General features: G+C 41.2%; 1 protein-coding gene across 8 annotated transcripts in view; it reads left to right on the forward strand.

Annotated features, from left to right (window-relative positions):
- Positions 1-18,963, forward strand: part of LOC110979628 (uncharacterized) — a 43,496-nt gene extending 24,533 nt beyond the window's left edge. For 6 of the 8 annotated variants that reach the window (XM_087140747.1, XM_087140743.1, XM_087140773.1 and 3 more), the window contains 13 exons: positions 2,219-2,333; positions 2,521-2,592; positions 4,770-4,934; positions 5,510-7,126; positions 8,127-8,199; positions 9,454-9,637; positions 10,382-10,573; positions 11,107-11,238; positions 13,414-13,468; positions 14,698-14,841; positions 15,837-15,983; positions 16,487-16,561; positions 17,183-18,963. In XM_087140747.1, the coding sequence (XP_086996873.1) occupies positions 2,219-2,333; positions 2,521-2,592; positions 4,770-4,934; positions 5,510-7,126; positions 8,127-8,199; positions 9,454-9,637; positions 10,382-10,573; positions 11,107-11,238; positions 13,414-13,468; positions 14,698-14,841; positions 15,837-15,983; positions 16,487-16,561; positions 17,183-17,310 (3,099 nt within the window). In that variant the 3' untranslated portion in view covers positions 17,311-18,963. The remainder of the gene's footprint in view (positions 1-2,218; positions 2,334-2,520; positions 2,593-4,769; positions 4,935-5,509; positions 7,127-8,126; positions 8,200-9,453; positions 9,638-10,381; positions 10,574-11,106; positions 11,239-13,413; positions 13,469-14,697; positions 14,842-15,836; positions 15,984-16,486; positions 16,562-17,182) is intronic. The other 2 variants (XM_022235609.2, XM_022235611.2) reach the window with 1 other exon arrangement.
- The last annotated feature ends 1,037 nt before the right edge of the window (positions 18,964-20,000 follow it).

Genomic DNA, 20,000 nt, shown 5'->3' on the forward strand with positions numbered 1-20,000 from the left:
CCACACATGCATGTACAGTGCAAAGTAACCCTACTTGCCCCTGCACTGGCTATTGAAGACGTTATATGTGATGGTTATTTCCTTACATGTGTTTCCAAGAATACATTTCTTCTAAAAATCATTAGTTTGATGAGGTTTCACTTTTTTCTTACGTAAATTTTTCCATTCTACTGATGAAAACATAAACCACCAAAACTATGTACTTTTTTGTTTTGTTCTGTGCACACCACGGCATGGAGCACACAGCCTGGTACTCACTCAGTTGGCCAGGACCAGCTGGGCCCGGGGTTTTCCTGTTCGTCCACATGATCATTCCCTTTTAATCTCTTGAGGGTGCACCATTTTGCATTTCAAAATGTTCGAGCATAAAATGATTTTTTTTAAATGTGTGTGTGTTTTTGTTTGTCTTTTCATTCCCTTACCTTTCCTTTTTAAACCAAAATTTGAGCGAAATTTGGCAATGCAAAACAGCATTTTCAGCACCAAGCCAGTCAGTCAGCATGTAAGCAGCATGCGAGTGCTGCAATTGGACAGGCAGCAGCCAGGCTTTAGCCGCGGCATGCACAAAACCTCCATCAGTGCAGTCACATGGCCACTGTTAGAATCAACGATTGGATGGCGCGCTTGTGGGCTACATTTGGGCCATGATGGCAATCAGGCTTGCTTGAAAGCTGGGATTTGTGTAGGTTGTAGTCACGAGGAGTTGAATACAATGGCATTGGCAGTAAGCATGCTTCTGTCCTCGCGCAAAAAAAAAACCGAAGTGTGGTTTGCAGAAATGACTTACAATTAAAGTCTCCGCATTCATTTTCCACTCATTGTCAGTAATTTGGCGGCGGTTTTTTTTTTGATTGGCCCTTAAAACTTTTGAGTTAAGCGGATGTAGTGGTACATACATAATAAATGTATACTTTTGGTGGGAAATGAAGAATGTCTTCGAAGCAGAAATTTGAGTTAACTGACTTTGAGTTATCGAGAGTTTACTGTAATGTACACGGAAAAACACATGTTGAGAAAAGGAAGACTTCCTCGTGGTATGTCATCAAAGTGACATCTCTAAAATCTGCCAATTAATGCATTGCAATCAGAGAATCAGCAGGATACTATGTACAGAAACAGCAAGAACACTCCTATCTTTAGCAAATAGTCAATTGTGCATCCTTAACTACCATGTATGCAAACAACAACAAAGTACATCACTCCTGTCTTTAGCAAATAGTCAGTTGTACATCCTTAACTACCATGTATACAAACAACAAAGTACATCACTCCTGTCTTCAGCAAATAGTCAAATTGCATCCTTAATTACATGTACCACCAGACTTACCAGTCAGACATGCCCCTATATGGTTTATGCATATCGTGCAGTTTCTATGACCTCCTATGTTTCTGGGACAAGTTCGATGATTGTCTTACGGACGGTCATACCAATCATGTGTGATTCATACAGCTGCTTCCTTTTTTGGGGCACACCACATCTTGTCTGGTATGATATTGTCTGTGTTGGTGCACTGGTTATATTTGAGAGGTTGCACCGGATCTACATTCCAGGAAAAGGTTTATTAAGTCTGTGAAACATTTTCTTCTCAGCTGATTTTGCTGAATCAGATACCGATTCAGTTGCAGCTTTGTATACTGAAATGTGTACAAGAACGCATATGAATGATCTTGTAAAAGTTTTTGGTTCATGAGTACACACAGTTGTCCCCAGAATGTTGACAAAGAAAAGGATAAGGCTGACCCTTGAGGGCAGTTGTCGTTTGCCTAGTACTATGTGTAAGTCAGAGATACCATGCCTTTGCAGGCTTTTGGATGGAAATCAGTTGTGCCCATTCTGTGGTACATGTATATGTGGTTTGGTCACGGCCCTCTTTTATGTGTTTATACATAGTTTCATACTTGAAGTAAATGAATCCACATACATGTACATTGTATGCATGCAGAATGCACAGCCTTGTCGTATTTGGCCATAGGGTTGGCATTGTATGGGTATCTATGTAGAATTATCAGTTGTGGTTACTGGTATAAAGTCAAGTTAATTGAAATAATTTGATTAGCTTTCATTCATTATAGATAATGACAAATCAGAAGTTATTCAAACCCAACCGGGCATACAGATGTGAATTTTTCCTTAAATCATCCATGTGATGGAGAAAGTGATGATACATATGCATGTATCGATGAATATTAATGAGTTGTTGAATAATTCATTTTGCAGAGCTTCCTCGTGTGCCAAGCAAGAGATAAGGACGGCCTTGTGCTGGCAATGAAGCACCCAGGGAAAGGAACGGGATTGTACATTGAGAAGTTGCCTATTCTTATCTCTCAGAATGGTAGGTCAGATCCTGGTAATGCTAGAACGAGGGCAGATTCCAAGGACAGGATGCCTGACTTATTGCCCTCACTTTGTTTCTTGTCATGAATCAATGTTGATTGTCAATAATTTTCTCAAGTATGAATATTACCATTGGTACTTAGTATTAATGTAGACTACCACTGATAGTCAATTAACGTCACCAGGTTTCCCACATATTCTTTTCTTTGAGTGTTTTCAGTCACCTGTGAAGAACTGGTACTTGACTTCCCTTTTTGGTAAGACAATAGAAATCACAGAGGAAAATCATATTTTCAGTAGAAGTATTTTGGTAGAAGTTATCTACTGCCGTGCATTTGCATTTTGTGAGAACAGAATTCTCTGCAGGTCAGGGGCAGCAACATGAAACAAAAAATGAAACCAAAAAAGGTCAATAAGTTGTCACATTCATGCCACATTCCCATGAACCTTGAAAGAAAAAGTGAAATGATGGCTGTACGCATTTCCTGAATTGCTCAAGTAACAAACTCTTAGAGAAGACATCTGAAAGCAAAGGAAGCCAGCGTAATTTAATCCTGTCAGTTGCAGGTTAATGAATAAAACACATGGTACAATGAATACCAAGTGTAACGTGCTGTGAGCAAACACTTCTGTCGACAAAATTTCAACAGCAGTCAAGGGAGGTTACACCAATTCTTTTTGCAGTAATTTTTTTCAAGATTGGGTGCTTTAGGGGTATAAAATTTTTACAGCTTTTATTTCATGTTGGAGTGAACTGCTTTGAGAAAAATGAAGAAAAACACATCAGCTTTTTCAACTGTCAAATTGAAGAGCTTGCAATTTACATGTATATTGTGCAAAATCCATGAACTACAGGGTGTTCTAAGTGAGAGAAAACTGTACACACAGTGTCCCGCTGCGGACGAACAGGCATGACAGGTGCCCTTGCCCTTTATAAGAGCAGTTTTCCATTGCCAAGAGTAATCAGTAAATTTTCCTTAAAGTGATATGTCTCTTCGACAATGTTGCACAGTAAATTCATGGAACAAACTTCAAGCAGTGAAGTTACTGCAGTCAAGTCAAGTTCATGACATGGGTAGAATGCATGCGCATGCATAATTCTGCTTCATGACCACACTTTTGCATCAGTTTACACGTCAATGGAAGTCTGAAATCCACTCTCAGTTGACTAATAATCATGGCCACAGAGGAAACATGGGAGGTTTAACCTCTGGAAATGGCAGTCTTCATTGAGGAAAATCCTCTCCCTGTGGAGCTTGGAAAAGGCACCTGTCCTAGCTGTGCTCATCAGTTGACAATTTGGACCATACCATTATGCTTCAGGGGAGATAGTGAGATTGCAACATTTTTGTGTTAAAAAAATCCCTTTTCATATATAATATTTAAGTTTGAACCGATCCAGTTTCTCTTTTACATGTACTCATGTACTTTTTATACCGTACACTTATTTTTCTTTTTTTTCAGTTTTCAATGTGTTTTGTGAATTTCTTCTGTGTTTTTGCTGCTAGTATTACCCATTTATTCAGACTCTTACATTTGCACACACCACACACAAAAATTGGTGCCCATTAACAGTTATGATATCTAAAATGAAATGAATTCATTAAAAAAGGGAACCAAATTTCTGTTTTCTTGAAACAACAGCAACATTTTACATAGTCACCAAGGCAGTTACATGTACTTTCTTTCAAGTAAGATATTCAAGGAATATTCGGCAGTCCCATTTTTGTGATTTTTACCAAAGGTATAAACTCTGTTCAATAATTGCCATCAGTTTAAGTGAAGACCATCAAGTTTTGGGAGTGAATTTTTCCCCACGGGATCACTTTTATCAAGATTGTTTTTGGTGCTTAGACAGCACAGATGAACAAGTAACAACCAGATGTTGATTTTTAAAAAATGCTTTCAAACATTTTATTCGTCATATTGATTTAATCAACGTGTATTGGCTCAGCAAAGGTCAGCAACAAATCAGCTTGAAATGTAACGTGGCATTTGTCTCACCCAAAATGCCTGCCCCAAAACTTGAAACTGGCTCCACGTTGCAACTTGGACCCTTCAACAGTGACAAAGGGAGTGATTGGACCAACAGTTTGAATGCCGTTGCCACTTTATACGGTGTAATAATGCACCATCTCATCTTTGTGCACAGTTCATGAAGGGGTCAAGAGTACAATATATGAAGGGAGTTTGTTGGCTCGCAGGTATAAAAACAAACTTTGTTTCATGAAGATGGAAGTACAAATTCAATATAAACAGTTGTGGTAAATCACATGCTTAATGAACATCTTTCTCAACATCATTGTTTACACTTGAACAAGTAATTTGTTTCTTACTATTATCAATGTCACTACATTAACAGTGAATGTGATACTGAGCAGATGGATACTGAACAGGATACAGGTGAACAAGATTATTTGGGTGATCATTTCAGGGGTAAAGCTGTCCAGGTCTGCAGAAGAATTCTCCACCATTGAGGACCTTATTCTGCACTACCTGCATCAGAAGGGTACCCTGCCATGCAAGCTGGTGCTTCCGCCAGAAATTATGGCTGCTCGCAACATCCGAGCTTTGCAATCGCTGGCACTGTTTGAAGAAGGTACGTGCCCAGAAAAGTAGCTCTTCCCTAGTGACAGCTTTACAACCACCACCAGTCTTATGCTCTGCACTGTGCACCCTTGACGCAATTACACCAGTGTCATGTGGAAAAGCAGCTACTGCATCCCAAATGCTGGGGATAGTTTACCCAGAGCATGCAATGGGAACTCAGTTCATTAAGAGTTATAATTTCTTTATCCTCACTTTAACTTAAGAATGATATAAATGAGCGCTCGTGTATTACATGTACCTCTTACCTGGCCACACCTTTACATGTACCGGTAGGTTGGTACTGCAAGGGTCTTGTACATTTGAAAAGCAGTGTACAAAAAAAAGAAAAGCTACCATTGGAGATCCTGTTACGACATCAGTAAGTCATTGGACCAGTTTTACTGTTGAGCTGGCTGGCCATTGCCACAGAATCAGTGTTAGGAAAACTTCTGCTGCTGGAAAAATCCTTAAAACTGTTTGGTATGTTTTTGAATTTGCTTAACAGTGCCTGACTTTATAAAATCTCATGTGTCCAGAATGTCAGTAGTATATGATAGAATGATAAGTGTTTGCTGTTTATTTTAGAATTCTGGGTAAGAAATCAATGTCAACTTGGTGTTCCTAATCAACAAGTTGAAGGACAGAGAGACTTTCCAGAATCCACAGGATCCCCCAGGGCTTGGTCAACTCTTCCCATCTTTCCCACAAAACAGCAAGATTTTCAATGGAGTACTCCGTCTTCATCCATGGCACCTAGTCTTTCATCACCTGAAGGCTACATGGTCATGAACAAACAGCCTGTGTTTGCTCTGCAGACATCAGCGGCTGCAAAAAATGCTGGTGCTGCAGTGAAACTGGACAGCGGTGGGCAGGGAATGCCTGTCGTATCCCTGCGGAATCATGGTGTGGACAGCGTAGCAGCCCAGAATAGACAGCTGCACAAAAGCTGGAGCTTTGATGACAAGAACAATCCATTCAGACAATCAGAGTTCATGTCCACAATTCCTGGGAGGAGTTTGCAGCATGGGAGCAGTGACGACACCCTGCTACATGTAGCTAGCATGGGGCGGCAGCCCATCCGGTGTAGTACCCAAAGCCAGCAAGAATTCCTGCTGCAGAACGTGGGTCACTACCCCCCGCCTCTTCACAGCCCACCCCCTCCGCCAAAGGACACAATGTGCACCACAAGATCCCTTCAGAGTCCTCCCATGTCCCCTCCGGTTCATCGCAGCTCCGTGGAGTACTACAGACCCTTTGAGGTCACGCGGCAAGACCACCACCCTATTGCCCCCCGACCGACGCTGCCTCCACCACCCAAACGCTCCGCCTCTCATCCCCCTCAAGGACCACATTATCAGCAACCGCAGGCAGGCTTGTGCCAACCCCCAAACCTTTCCCAGTATTCATTTCCAAGAAGCCTCATGGTACCTCAAGGTCCTGCAAGTGACTACACTAAGGTGACAGAACAGTTAGCCTCCCTGAAACGAACCAGTGTGTCAGAGACTCAACCTGATCCATCACAGCAACCTTCGTTTGGTTTGCTGAGAGGTCAGCCCAGTTTAGCCCCCATTCTCAAACCTTCAGTGTCATCGACACCACCACCTGTAACTCCCAAACAAGAAGTGAACCCACTTCACGAATTTGATCCATTGTTTGCACCCAGTCAATTCAAAGAGCCACCTTCATCATCTGGCCTTGTCTCAACTCAAGACGTCTTCAGTGCAACACCACCGCAGTTGCCCGTCCAAGCTGACCCACAGTCCCATCACAACCTCCCCACCTCAAGGTACGATGCAACAGTTGGAAAGCTCCTGGATTTGACACTTGACAGTAGTGAGGAGGAAGAGGGGGAGAAGGAACCCAAGGAGCCCAACAGAGGTATGGAGACCCCGGAATACAGTAGTGAAGACTTGGACCAAGAGGGAGATGATGAAGAAGAAGATGATTATGAAGAAGGAGACAGGATGAGAAGGGATCGTAGCTCCTCGACGGCAGATACGCAAAGTAGCCACAGTGGTGAAACGCAGTACCACATTGGGGAACACTCAAGACAAGACCTCAAAATGACGACATTCAGCGACGAGGATCACGATGAACAGAGTTTTGATAAACTAGCTGAAGTTAAGGCATCTCAAACCAAGAAAATCAAGAAGTTGAAGAAGAAAAAGAAGATGAGCAATTTCAGCAGGATACAGAAGTATGGTGAGTAGTGTACAATGTACGTTTGAAAACTATTTGGGAAGAAACTGTGATTTCTGTGAAAGTGATGGTCTGCTTCTAATGTCATCAATAATTATAAGAGGATCTCTTTGTGATTTGCCAAGAAATGATGTAACATGAAATTACATGATACAGTTAAACCAAAACGTTGTATGACCTTACTGAGTTTAGAAGATGTGACACCATGACACATGCGGTGATCTGACATGTTATGACAGGGTATATGTATATGTATGTGCATGGTGTGACATATTGGTACACACAGCATGACACACGTAATGAATGGCATGACACAATGTGACGTGGTACTGTAACGTTGCATGATGGTACACACAGCATGACACATATAATGCATGGCATGACACGATGTGACGTACTGTAACGTTGCATGATGGTACACACAGCATGACACATACATGTATAATGCATGGCATGACACAATGTGACATGATACTGTAACATTGCATGATGTTTACATGGCGTGATGTGATCACACATAAAACAATGTTTGACATGACCAGTCCTACTCATTGTCACTGAAGTAAAGTCTCAATGTGGGAAACCCTTTTGCAGGTAAGAGAGGATACATACCTCACTGGTATGGTTTTCTTGCAGATTTTGTACACATGCATTTGTTGGTCACATTTGTCTCCTTCCCTTTAATGTTCTGGCCAAAGTTTTGATCAAATCATTTTGGCCAAAGTTTTGATCAAATCATTTTGGCCAAAGTTTTGATCAAATCATGTTCTGGCCAAAGTTTTGATCAAATCATGTTCTGGCCAAAGTTTTGATCAAATCATGTTCTGGCCAAAGTTTTGATCAAATCATGTTCTGGCCAAAGTTTTGATCAAATCATGTTCTGGCCAAAGTTTTGATCAAATCATGTTCTGGCCAAAGTTTTGATCAAATCATGTTCTGGCCAAAGTTTTGATCAAATCATTTGGCTTATTTCTGATCACTCATCTTGTGGTATTTCACTTAGTTCTGCGAGGCAAAACCAAGAAGAAAAAATTTAAAGACGACCCTGCAAAGGAGATCCAGGCAGCCATACACAAGTAAGTAACATCTCAGTTCAATCATTATGTTAATATCAGTAAGTAGTTTGTACTTGATATAGCAGTATACATGTACCTACAGTCCCGATGTCTGCCGTTTAAGTCCTGTCACAGTGACACCAAATGGAAGGGTGTGACAAAAGGAAGGGTGTCTTAAATCAGTGTCAGGGATTCGCTCTTTGCACGCTGCTGCCATAGGCATGCAAAGCCTCCATCTGGCAGCTTTACACAATAGATACAGCCGGTTCAGCGATTCCCGGTATGTTGCTTAGTAATTTTGCTGAGTCAGCTCTTATATGATGTGATGGAACAATATTTCAGAAGTTGCATTGATACAATTCTGATGCGATTCTACAAGCTGCCAGTTTGAGGCTCTGCATGCTTATGGCGGCAGCGTGCAACAAGAGAATAGGGTCCCATCCGTATAGAAGAACCCCGGTCACCCCCCTCTTGCTGACCAAAAAGAGGCTGGTGGGAGCTTTTTCAATTAGGCACCAGATGCAGACAGTGCATGCCAGCAGTAATTGGTTGTACATGTACAGTGTATGTGCCAAGCCCGAAGGAACCTGGTCATACATGTGTGGTGTTTCCCCACCAAATGTCATTGTTGTGTAAAATATGCCATCTCTTATTCAGGCTTGGAGTGAATGGAAATGATTTTTCAAGGGACAAGAGATTCAAGTTGCTGTGGTACTTGCACCTTTTTTACCCCGGGTTGGAATCCCATCTGTTGCATCATGTGGTTTTTCAGTCTCCATGTGCGACTCTTTGTCTAGAAGATCTATGCAGAAAGTTTCCGTTTGTGCTTTTAAATGATGTGACAAAAGCAGAGACTCTGGATTCTATGGATTCTGAGCACAAGCAGTAGATTGCACTTTGTGAGAATTCATGAGAGCTCCATTCTAAGAGACACTTCACATTTGTGCCCTGGGTCATGGTCAGTGCAGTTAAATTGTGTAACCAGTTTTCCTCAGAATGTGCACAAACCTACAGAACCTTTGCATGAGCACCCATGTGCACAGTGACTATAGCACTCACTCATGTGCCCATGACTAGCTTTCCTATATCACTGCCAAGGGGGTATTTTCTAAAAAGAGGTTTTGATCTTGTCACAATTTGTAAAGAGTCACCATTCATATGATGAACAGTAGAAGCAAACCAGATGAAATTTGACATAACTGATTCCTGAGTGACACTGGAGGACTAGACTCATTTCGGGGGCTTTCTTTATTGTGCTGTTTTTGTCTGCGGCAGACTTGCCAGTAACAAGAGCAGCTACTTCAGCATGATGATGGAATGCTTCGTCCAGAACATCAAGGACAAGGAAGAGAAGGAGAGACCAGACATCTTGATCCGCAACATCAGGCAGTTCATGAGTGGCATGAAGAATTACCTATTCAACCGGCGAGAGCCCGAGGTGGATGCAGCCATGGACAAGGTAGGACTAGTCAAAAGGTCATGTTCTCAGCTGGTTGGTAAATTGGTCTTAGTAAATTCATTCACACGGGGCTGAATTGGCCAACCATTTAGTGTGTAAAATGAGGATGTGGATTTAATTTGGGAGTTCCAGGTGGCGTTATGTAAAGAGTTCTAGAGAGGTAGGGCCGCTGTAAGAATGGAAGACGTCTGATGACAGTGATAACATGTATCGATAAAGAACAGCACTTTGTATTATTTTTTCCCTCTTCTCATTGGACCCATAAAGCATTTTTGGGGGCAATCTCAGCTTCCAAGGGTGCAGCAAAAATAATCACACCAATCATCTCTGCCCTCACTGGTACTCCTTTTACTCCCGAGTGAGGAGACGTAATCATTGATGGAGTGTTCTACCCAGAATCACATACACTCCATCACATACACTCCAACCCCACAAGCTGTACTCAAAACCCTCGTCTGCAGAATAGCTAATGCAGTCTTCTTGTCAATAAATATGGCCACAGCAAATGTGCAGATAAAAACCCCACCGGCTTTTCTTCAAAAACTTACGGAATAATTTGGTAATGTTGTCATTCTGCCTCGGATGGGGTTTGAACAAGGTGCCACTAGTAACTGAAATGAGAAAAATGTCATGGCGAAGACCTGAACAACTGCTGAAAAAAAAGAGAAGGGTAGTCATGTTAGAATTCTTTTCCAAAATGAACAGTTTTAGTTGGAGTCAGCTTGTGTCATTTTTCCCCTGCAGTACTACAACCTGACCATGGCTGAACTGGATGCCATTGTAGAGAGTGCCATTCACCATTACATCTTATTGCCACTCAAGCCCGAGATCTACAAGTGTTTCATCAACGATCACAAAGAGTCTGGTGCCCTGGACATACTGGACCACAACATACAGCTGGCCCGGGCCAAGACCCCAGTAGAGTTGGGCATCAAGGTAGAGAGGCGAAGATTCATTTGAAAGGGACTTATTATCTGTGTGGCTTGGATTATCTTCGCATGAAAAATGTTTGAACAACATCAGTGATAGTTATACCTAAAAATAACTTCTGTTGGACACTGGTACAAACCCAAGTGTATTCCACACTCTTGGGGCCAGCTTCATTCATTGACAAGGAACTAGGACACTTGTGTGGTGTGTTCTTCCTGTAGGCTTTAAGTTCCAGCACAGAGTTCTGACCAAATACCAACTTTGCTTATTGGTGTTTGCTTGGCACAAAGATGTACTCTTCAGCATTTTGTGCTTTGTAGCGTGGTGAAATTTGTCCAAGAGGTTAACAAGTAGCAAATAAGGTAGATGAAAATGATCCTTCTTTCCAGAAAGGATATAGCAAGGTCAATGTGCGTATGCATGATGTGTTACAGTAGGTATGCTGTAAGATGTCATTATTTATCATTGGAATTCATGGTTTTAGAAGACCAAGCAGAAATGTTTTGGTTATGAAGACTTCAATTTTTGTCAATAATCAGGAAAACTACACACCACCAGAGGGTGAGAACCTGCAGAAAATTCGACAGTATTTCCACCAGTTGGAAGAAGCCTACTCACCCATCAGGAAGCTGGAGCACCTCCTAAACATAGTCAGGACTGTCTATGACACGGTAGGGGCCAAGAGATTGTCATTGCTGCACATTTCTTGAACTTTCTAAACTTTTTCTGCGGTTTTTGTGAGAACTTTTAATGTTTAAAACACCTTACTGAATGTGACTGAAGTTTCTGGCCTTCCAACGCCAACAGAATCTAATAGCAAGGCCAAATGGTCCTTTTTCCTGTGCTTGCATTCACAATATCCAACAAGTGTTGCACACTGTTGGATCATGTGGGATTCAGGAGGGTCAAGGATAGTTTTCCAGACATTCATTGGCTTTTTGTCACCTTTACAGTACCTGACTGGATGTCATTAATTTCACATGTGTAGAATCGAATGAGTAAAATTTGAAGGAGCTGCCAGAATCCTATATATAGATATGATGTATGGACATGATGCCATATTAGGTATGATCAATGTAGCTACCTGAGAACATACATGGGCTACTTCTCAAATAGACTGGTTCCTGTCCCATACGTCGTCTGCAGACGTCTTAACCACTTCCTGCCGGGGCAGTTATCAACGTTGATGATGCTGGGCCGGGATATTTATCTTTTTTTTCTGTTTTCAAAATTCTTTAAAAATTCTGATCTTCATTTACTGGACACTTACAAACTTGTGACGGACTGTCTGGTGTCCACTCTAGCCTGACAGACAAAATCTATTGACGCTTAAGTACATGTATTTCAGCCAGGCCTGCAGCCTTGTAAAAAGAGCCCAGATTGTGCGGTGTTATATAACTGTCTTTTGTTCACGAACCTGGCTCAGTGTGCTGCGGACTTCTTTTCAATAGGGGCCAGATTAGCATGCAGCGGTGCTGGCTCTTCACTGCAGTGGTGTAGCGCTTTTGTCCCCGGTGGCAATCCGCTTGCTCTAAATGCCCCAAACCATGGTATACTGTTTCAAAACAAGGCTGGATTATCTCCACTTTTGAGAGTGAAAAAATGTCGGTAATTCCCAGCAGCCTGGTCTTTTGTTCCGAGTACAGTCTTTTGTTACAAGGCCCTGTTCCCTTTGTCCGAGTTCGGAGACCCCGGCCACGCATATAAAGCATGCGTGTCTGGATCCGGAATCCCTGGCAGGGAGTGGTTAAAGGCATCCTCTGCATGTAGGCACCAGTAATGAACCAGGCAGAATCCTGCTAATTTTATGTAAATCAGGAAACGACGCCTGCTCAATTCACAAATCACGCAGGAGCAGATGGAAAATTTTGCTTTTTCTTCTTCGTTACCGAAAATATTTTCACCATAAATTGTTCATTTTTCTCACATTGAACAAAATAAAATTAAAAATTTTAAAACATAAAATGGTTTATCAGTGATAATCATTGACAAAAAAATTAGCACATATGATCAGCAGACACTTAGCAAGGATAGGTACTTGTGTTTTATTTGCCTCCCCAGTGAAACATATTTCATGTGAAAGCATTGCTGTTGGCCTAACAAAAACTTAAATATTCAGCGTCCAAATTGACAGGGCTAATCACACACATTAAACCGCAGCTAGCTACTTGTCCCTTTATTAGGGACGGGGACCAGTCCACTTCTCAAACTTCCGACTTGGTCACCGCCCCAGGATCCATTTGGTTACCTTTTAATGCTCGGACTCAAATGAAATGACACCAACCTTTAGTACTCAGTGAATAGGATCTGCCTACGGCAGTAAAATAGCACCCACTTTTAGCCGCAGCTTCAAACTGCCGGTTTAGAAGATAGAGTCTGGAGCCTTTATTGTAGAGATGGAGTTTAGGTTTTGAGAAATGGCCCTTATGAGGCTGGGTCCTAATGTTTGGGCTACATCTGGGCCTGATATGCCAGCCAGTGGAAGCCGCAGCCACTACCGAATGTGTTATGTCTCAGCCACAGCCAGTAGATTTAGACTTGATCTCAATCACCTTATGAAAACCTTATTACGTGGAAGTCAAAACTGGACCGGCACTAAACCCTTTTGTGCAAGGAATTCATCAGGGATGTTGTAAAAGGAAAACATCTATAATTTAAAAAAGTGTCAAGTCACTTTTTAAATTTTGATTCTTACATGTATTTCAACCTAATCCTGGAGTCAAGGCTAAGTTCAGAATGTGATTTTCTTGTTTAGAGGGAGTTTTATACTGGGCACAAAATGAGTTATTGTACCAGCATTATGCACAAACCTAACGTAAGGGTTTTAAAATGTTTTTTTTTTCTAGGTGGTTGACAAGAACTCTAGCAGGATCCAAGCAGTACAGTCAATGGGAGCAGATGGTAAAAATCTCTTTTTTTGAGTTATCCAATGTTTTTTACATAATGCCTGAAAAAATGCCTGTCATCTGATGAATCTGATGGTGAATAGCAGATCATGAGACATGAAATATTCATTCTCATTCATGGTGCATGCACATCACATAAACAGTGCAGATCAGGTGGTTTATTTTCGTCAAATCTGTATGCATGGTTGTGCTGTGCATGGTCAAGTGTTGTAGCACAGCTCTTTGGCCAGCAGCTTGCAATAAGCATCTAGCAATGGTCTCTCTTAAACCAAAGAAATTTCTGAATTTCAAATATAATATGATAGTAAATATGCTGTCAAATGACAATCGGTTTGTAAGATACCGGTACCAGAACATCTGCTGAAGGGTAACTAGTTTGGAATGTGTCAACCTCCTGTCATGATTTTATGCTGGACTGACAAAAGAAGCAGCGATTTATACACCAAGAGAATCAAGCTTATAAAACAATTTATAAATACCTCAGAGAGTCTCCCTATTCAACCACATCCAACTTGATCGTGTATTAACATTTGATAAAATCCGCTGAGAAGTGATAAAACCCGCTGCGTAAATAATGCACTGATGCCTGGATACCAGAGAGTTTAATCGATTCTGATTGGTCAAGAGCCTGTGTGCACCCGGCTCGCCACGTCGGGCAATTTACACAACGAATATTCTATAAAATGGATGGGGGTGTTTGGGAAAATGGAAGTAAAATTCTAGGACAAAATCGCTGGAAATCCAATGGTGAGAAAAATTTCACAAAGTGACAAGCCGAATAAGGGGGGGGAGATAGGGTTGACGTCCATACTGTGGTTCCATCCAGGTGGCTTGTGTCATATTTTGATGTGGGAACGCTTAAATCTTGGGTTTTAGCAGAGTGTGATTCACAGCAAGTTGATTTAGTTGAGTCAGAAGAAGTCATCAAGTCACAAGTCAAGCCACCAACTTTTCACATGTGACACAGGTGGTTTTTTACACAGCTTTCTTTCCCCTTTAATTGCATCCAGAGTTGTATTGATTTGTAATTGAAGGCAGCTAAGTGAGATTAGACTTGCCCTGTGAAAGGAATTACAATTTTAGTGAACCTTTTCTTCTAATTGAATGGAGCATTAAAGAGGGATGAAGCAAATTTTAAACCAATAATGGACAAGTTTTGAAGACTGGTCAGCAAACTACAGATTTCATAGTTTTTTCCTCTTTTTTCTTTAATTTTTTCTGTAGATTTTCTTCCGATGTTCATTTACGTGTTGGTCCAATGCGAGGTTGTCAATGTTGAGATTGAGGCTGACTACATGTGGGGCTTGCTGGAACCCACAATGTTGTCTGGAGAAGGAGGCTATTACCTTACCACACTCAGCAGTGCAAGTGAGTCAGTCCCATTCTACAGTTGACTTCAAGGTTATCGGTTTAATTTTTCATGCAACCCATTAAGTAAAACAGTATTTGCTGATTTATCACAGTTAACACCAGAATGCTTCTAAAACACTTTAGCAGGACAAAAAAGTTTTGGTGTTCAAGTTATGTACAGCACACACATTGATTACTGAAATAAACATATTCACGTGTCATTCTTTTCTGTTTAGCCTTCCATTGATCTGTAGTAGATCACATGCACATCAAAATGTACTGCTTGGATTTGTTTTCTATTTGCATTGAGCAAATGTTGAATATTCAAATCAAATAAGGTACTTCCCATTATCATCTCATTGAACATTGAGAAAAAAAGTTTTGAGAGTTTTTCATGAAAGCTAATTTCGCATGTTTTATGTTTGACTAAAAGTGTGTTAATTCTTTTTTTAAAATCATAAATTCTGGTAAACGATAACTTGTGTGGGGTTTTGTTCTCGGAAGAATTGGATTTAGTTAACCATTAAATTCTGAACCCTACTTTGTGGCTATAGTGCTCGCATATATAAAATTTTCACACCCCCTGTAAGGACAAAAGCCATTTACATGTATGCAGACGTCTCGGTTGCATGCTGACCCATAAAATTGCCAACCATTAGGATACAGTTTTCTTCTTTAGTCATGGTAGTTGTGGGTTCTTCACTCACGATTAGCATTGTCTTGAAATTGGGTCCCGCTGGGTTGGTTAAACCTTCCTGAATCCTCCCAAATCCACCACTGTCTAAGAAACTAGCGGCATGTTGTTTGTACCTCGATTTCTGAGGTGCATCAAGCCCTGTGTAAAGTAATTGTGACTGGGATTTTGCCTGCCACAATCCTACAAAATCCCTGCAATCAGATTGGTGGATTTGGAAGAATCTGGGAAGGTTGGGGCTGCAAATTTTCTTACTTGTCGGAGCGTATCTCTCCCTAACTTCAGGCCTAATTACCTTATCATGGTCTCGTTTCCTCAGTTTGCGTCTTGAAGCAGTTTGAGCAGGAGAACGTCTTCACAGAGACCAAGGGTTTCTTATCTGTCATGGTTGCCCTGGGTGATGCTGATGATCATGTGGTTCATAAGACACTACCCGTCCTACCAGGCATGAATGCAGGCGATGTCTGTAAGTACTGTAGATCTGGATTTTCTTGGCACGAACCACTTTTGGTGCTTCTCCTGATCAGTTTGATTTATGCAGACCCGTGTTATTCTTCATTCTATATTTCATTTCTGTTGTCATCTTTTCTGTTAAATGTGTGTGCATTGTACTCATCAAAACATCAAATGTAGGTATAAGCATGTTTCAAGGCTTTCTTTGTGGAGATCATAAGACTTCAGAATGGTAGACTAGGCTTCATATGTATTCTGAATGTTGCTTATATGGTAATTGTTTGAGACCTGAACAGGGCTTTGATCTTGTTGAGAAAGCCTTCTATAATCATGTGGAAAATTTGAGCTGTTGGAATTGTGCATCTAGCTTCGTTTGTGTTGCATCTCAAATATGTTCATTCCACAATGTGGACTAATTTTCTTCCCTCAAAAATTTGTTTCCTTTTGAGTGTTAATGGTACGTTTCCTTTTGAGTGTTAATGGACGTTTGAGAATTTGGTCATTTCTCCCAAACAGCTCGTATTCTGGCCCACAAGATGAAGATTGATAATGCCCATCAGTATCAACTCTACTTAATATCAGGAGAGGAAGGTAAGGCAGTCAGACAGTCAGTCAGTACCAGGAACTAAATTTGGAAGCCAATTTTGCACCATAATTGTGTGCTAACCTACGAAAATGAATTACAGATCACTAAAGCTGTTTCTTTGTGAAAAGAATTTTGTCCTGTGTAAATCAATGAGCCTCCAGCTGGACCAAGAGAGGGCGCTATTTTCTTAGCAATGGAGGCTCCTTTGGGTGGAACTGAACTTCGCTGGTTCACGGACGACTAGGAAATGCATGTGTTATGGTCACATTGCTTACAGACACAATGAACACTCTTTTGACACTAAAGCAAAATTAGTGAAAAAATTACTGTTAGACTCTTTTTGTACAATCCTGTCTCAGATTTCAAAGTAGAGTTTACTCAACCATTTTCTGTGATCCAGGGTTGTCCAAAAGGCCACTGTATTTGTTAAAAAATCTCATTTCATTTTTTAATTATGTTCAGAAAAAAAAGCAGTACCCAAATTCTTGGGATGGTTGCAGCGTCTCGTTCTTGCCAACCTGTGTAGCATTTCCCAAAAAACAGGATGGAGTTTGTAAGGTTTGGAGAGGTGCCTTGAAGTGAAAAAAGTTTAATTTGGTGGTATTTTATTCCTTTTTTTTTGACAGATACACCAATTGGTGACAATGAGTGCCCCCTGGAGATAAAGGAGGATAAAGGCACTCAGATGAGGCCCTGCTTTGGATACAAGATAGAAGGCAGAGCAGTCACATGGTTCCCTCTATTGCTACCGTAGTGGACAGGCCTGCAGTGTGTGCCAATGACTGAACAAAATCTCATCTCAAGTGGATTGTTGTCCATTTAAGTACGTGTAATCACAGGAACAAATGAAGAAAAATTGGGGGATCTTAATCGATGCAGTATCTTCAAGAATGCCTGAAAACTGTTTACATCAAGTTTGTCTCTGTTCATGCCAGCTACCTCAGCTGACCTTGTCAACTTGCAAATGGGCTTGGCGAGGTTAAAAACTGTCTTCCAAAGAAGCATTGTTTCTTTGTAAATGATCTCCCTGTAAGTCAACCTCAAGGTGCTTTTTCCACCAAGGCCAAGCTTATCAGTGTAACTCGAGAAGGGGAAATTCTTACTGGATGTCATCCCTTCTTTCTGCAGCAAATCGATTTATGCAAATTCCAGAACTGGAGATAATTTGACTCATTTCTGAAATCAAATGGATGGTGAATGAAGTAGACGGTCAGTTGAAGGTCCTGACATCCTTCTTTCACTAGCTCTATCTCAAAGTTCAGCACTGTCTCCAGCCCTGGCAATGACATGGTCTCTGGTCCCAAAACCCATTCTGTGAGCCAAATGTTTGATGTTTCTGTAGCTAACGAATGAGTTACATCAGTGTTGCAGTCGACCACCTTAAGACAAGTCGTGAGGTCACTCATAAGTAGGAGGCTGTTGACAAAGCAATGCTTTCGTTACAATTCAGTTGAATAGCTTTTAGCTTGAATTTTGACTGGAGGTCCTGTGATGGTCACAAAGGGTCTCAAATACAACAGTGGCCTAGGTACATGTACCCGGAATCTTCAAAGTCAATCGATTTGAACTTAGGTAATTGTAGTCCCAAGCTCAGGATAAAGCCAAGCGAAGGGTTGGAAAAAAAATCACCTGTGAATCTAACATTCCTGTGTACAGCCTCCTCTTTGGGAAAATTGGTTGCTTTAGGGATGTTTTCCTTCAAATTTCTACACAGAACCTATCTAAATGGTGTCTGGTAGTGTCATTTAATTCACGTGGTTTGTATGAAGTCAGTTTTCAAAATACTTATCCAAGATTGGCAAATTTGACTGAAATGTTTCACCATTATTGAAGATTAATGATTATTGCAGAAATGTTTTACTGTAAAAATATGTACATATTTTTCAGAGGCATCCTGCCCTTTTGGGATATTTGCTTTAGTGCAGTTTATTTAATACCAAAGAACTTTATGAATTAATTGAAACATTTCATATATCAAAGCAATTTTTATAACTATAAAAACATTGCAATACTTAAAACTGGTATCGGAAAGAAACTGGAATTTTGTCATGTTGATGCAAGTTTCTGATAATTCTATTTTCACATATTCAACTCCCAAGTTGTCTTCGCTAGATCATTTTGGACAAAGATTTTGGTTTAATTGGAAATAGAAGGACTTCAAAATTGCTGAAAAGCGATTATCTCCCAGCTTTGCTTTTTTTGAAAGCTCCTCAGAGCTGGTGTTTCTTGGTTTGTACCGGGAATTTGATGGGAAATGTGTACTTGATGGTGCACAGATTTGATGATTCGTTCATCCAATTAATTCACATCAAAGCGGTTTCCCCTTTTAGGTGGATTTATCTATTACAGGTTCATTGAACTTCAGAGAAAAGAAACTATTTTACAATAAAAAGGTTAAGACAATGAATATCCTTATTGCTTCTCTGTCCCCGGGGACTCTTTTCTTCAATGCTTAATGGGGTAATACTAGTGTCAAAATCCTTCAACTGGAACAGATGGAATAGTTACCACTCAACATACCTCTAGCTGATTGGGTGAAATGTGGTCAGGTGTCGTTCGCTAGTACACTATCTCCTGCACTGCAGTTGTGGGGACATACACTCGACATTTCACCTATTTCATGGGGACCAAAAACGTGGGGACTCAGAAATGTCCCCACAACTTGGTTCAAATTTCCTTGACAAAAGAACATGTCCCCCGAATGTGGTGAATGCCTACCCATGAACCTTACGTCAGTGTGAACCGGACGTATGCTTAAGACGTCACGTGCACATGAATTCCGGGGAGCTGAAGCCCAGTCACAGCTTGTGAGTCACCAGAAGGACCTACATTTGTACTTTGGCCTGCAGCCTCGGGAAATAGAGCCCTCTCCCTAGTCACAGCAAACGAGACGTACACTACTGACCTCACTGCCTGTCAATATGTTTATATAAACCACTTGTCAACGACATTATTCCATACTGCACTTGTCCTGGGCATGGTATTATTTCATCTACCAGAGTCCCTTACAAAGTTGTACTTTACTGATGCTGACCCCAGGTGGTCATCTGCTCCAAATTTGTGAGACATTTCTTACTACAATGAGGCTCTTTTGAAACTCTGAGACAGTGTCGAAGAATATTTGCCTCAACGCCCTTCCCCGGCCCATGACTGCTTGAGGGCTCCTCACCCACTCCACGTCCAGGGCTGCATAGAGAGAGTAGCGCCAACTTCAGAATGTGGAAACAAAATGGCTGTTCATTATGTGCACGGTAGAGTGCAGCTATTGTATACCAACTGCCCCAGTGCACAGGCATATACACCTGCCAGTTTGCTTCCAACCATAGTAATGCTCGTGTCACAACTCTCTCTCTCTCTCTCTCTCTCTGAGTCTGTCCTCCTCCAGGGGCCATGTGAGCCTTGATGTGTGCGTACATCATGCGGGAATCAGATATCATGTGGAAA

This window comes from Acanthaster planci, linkage group LG01 (genome assembly GCF_054643075.1).
Source record: "Acanthaster planci isolate LZ-2023a linkage group LG01, COTS_SCS, whole genome shotgun sequence".
Lineage (NCBI taxonomy): Eukaryota > Metazoa > Echinodermata > Asteroidea > Valvatida > Acanthasteridae > Acanthaster > Acanthaster planci.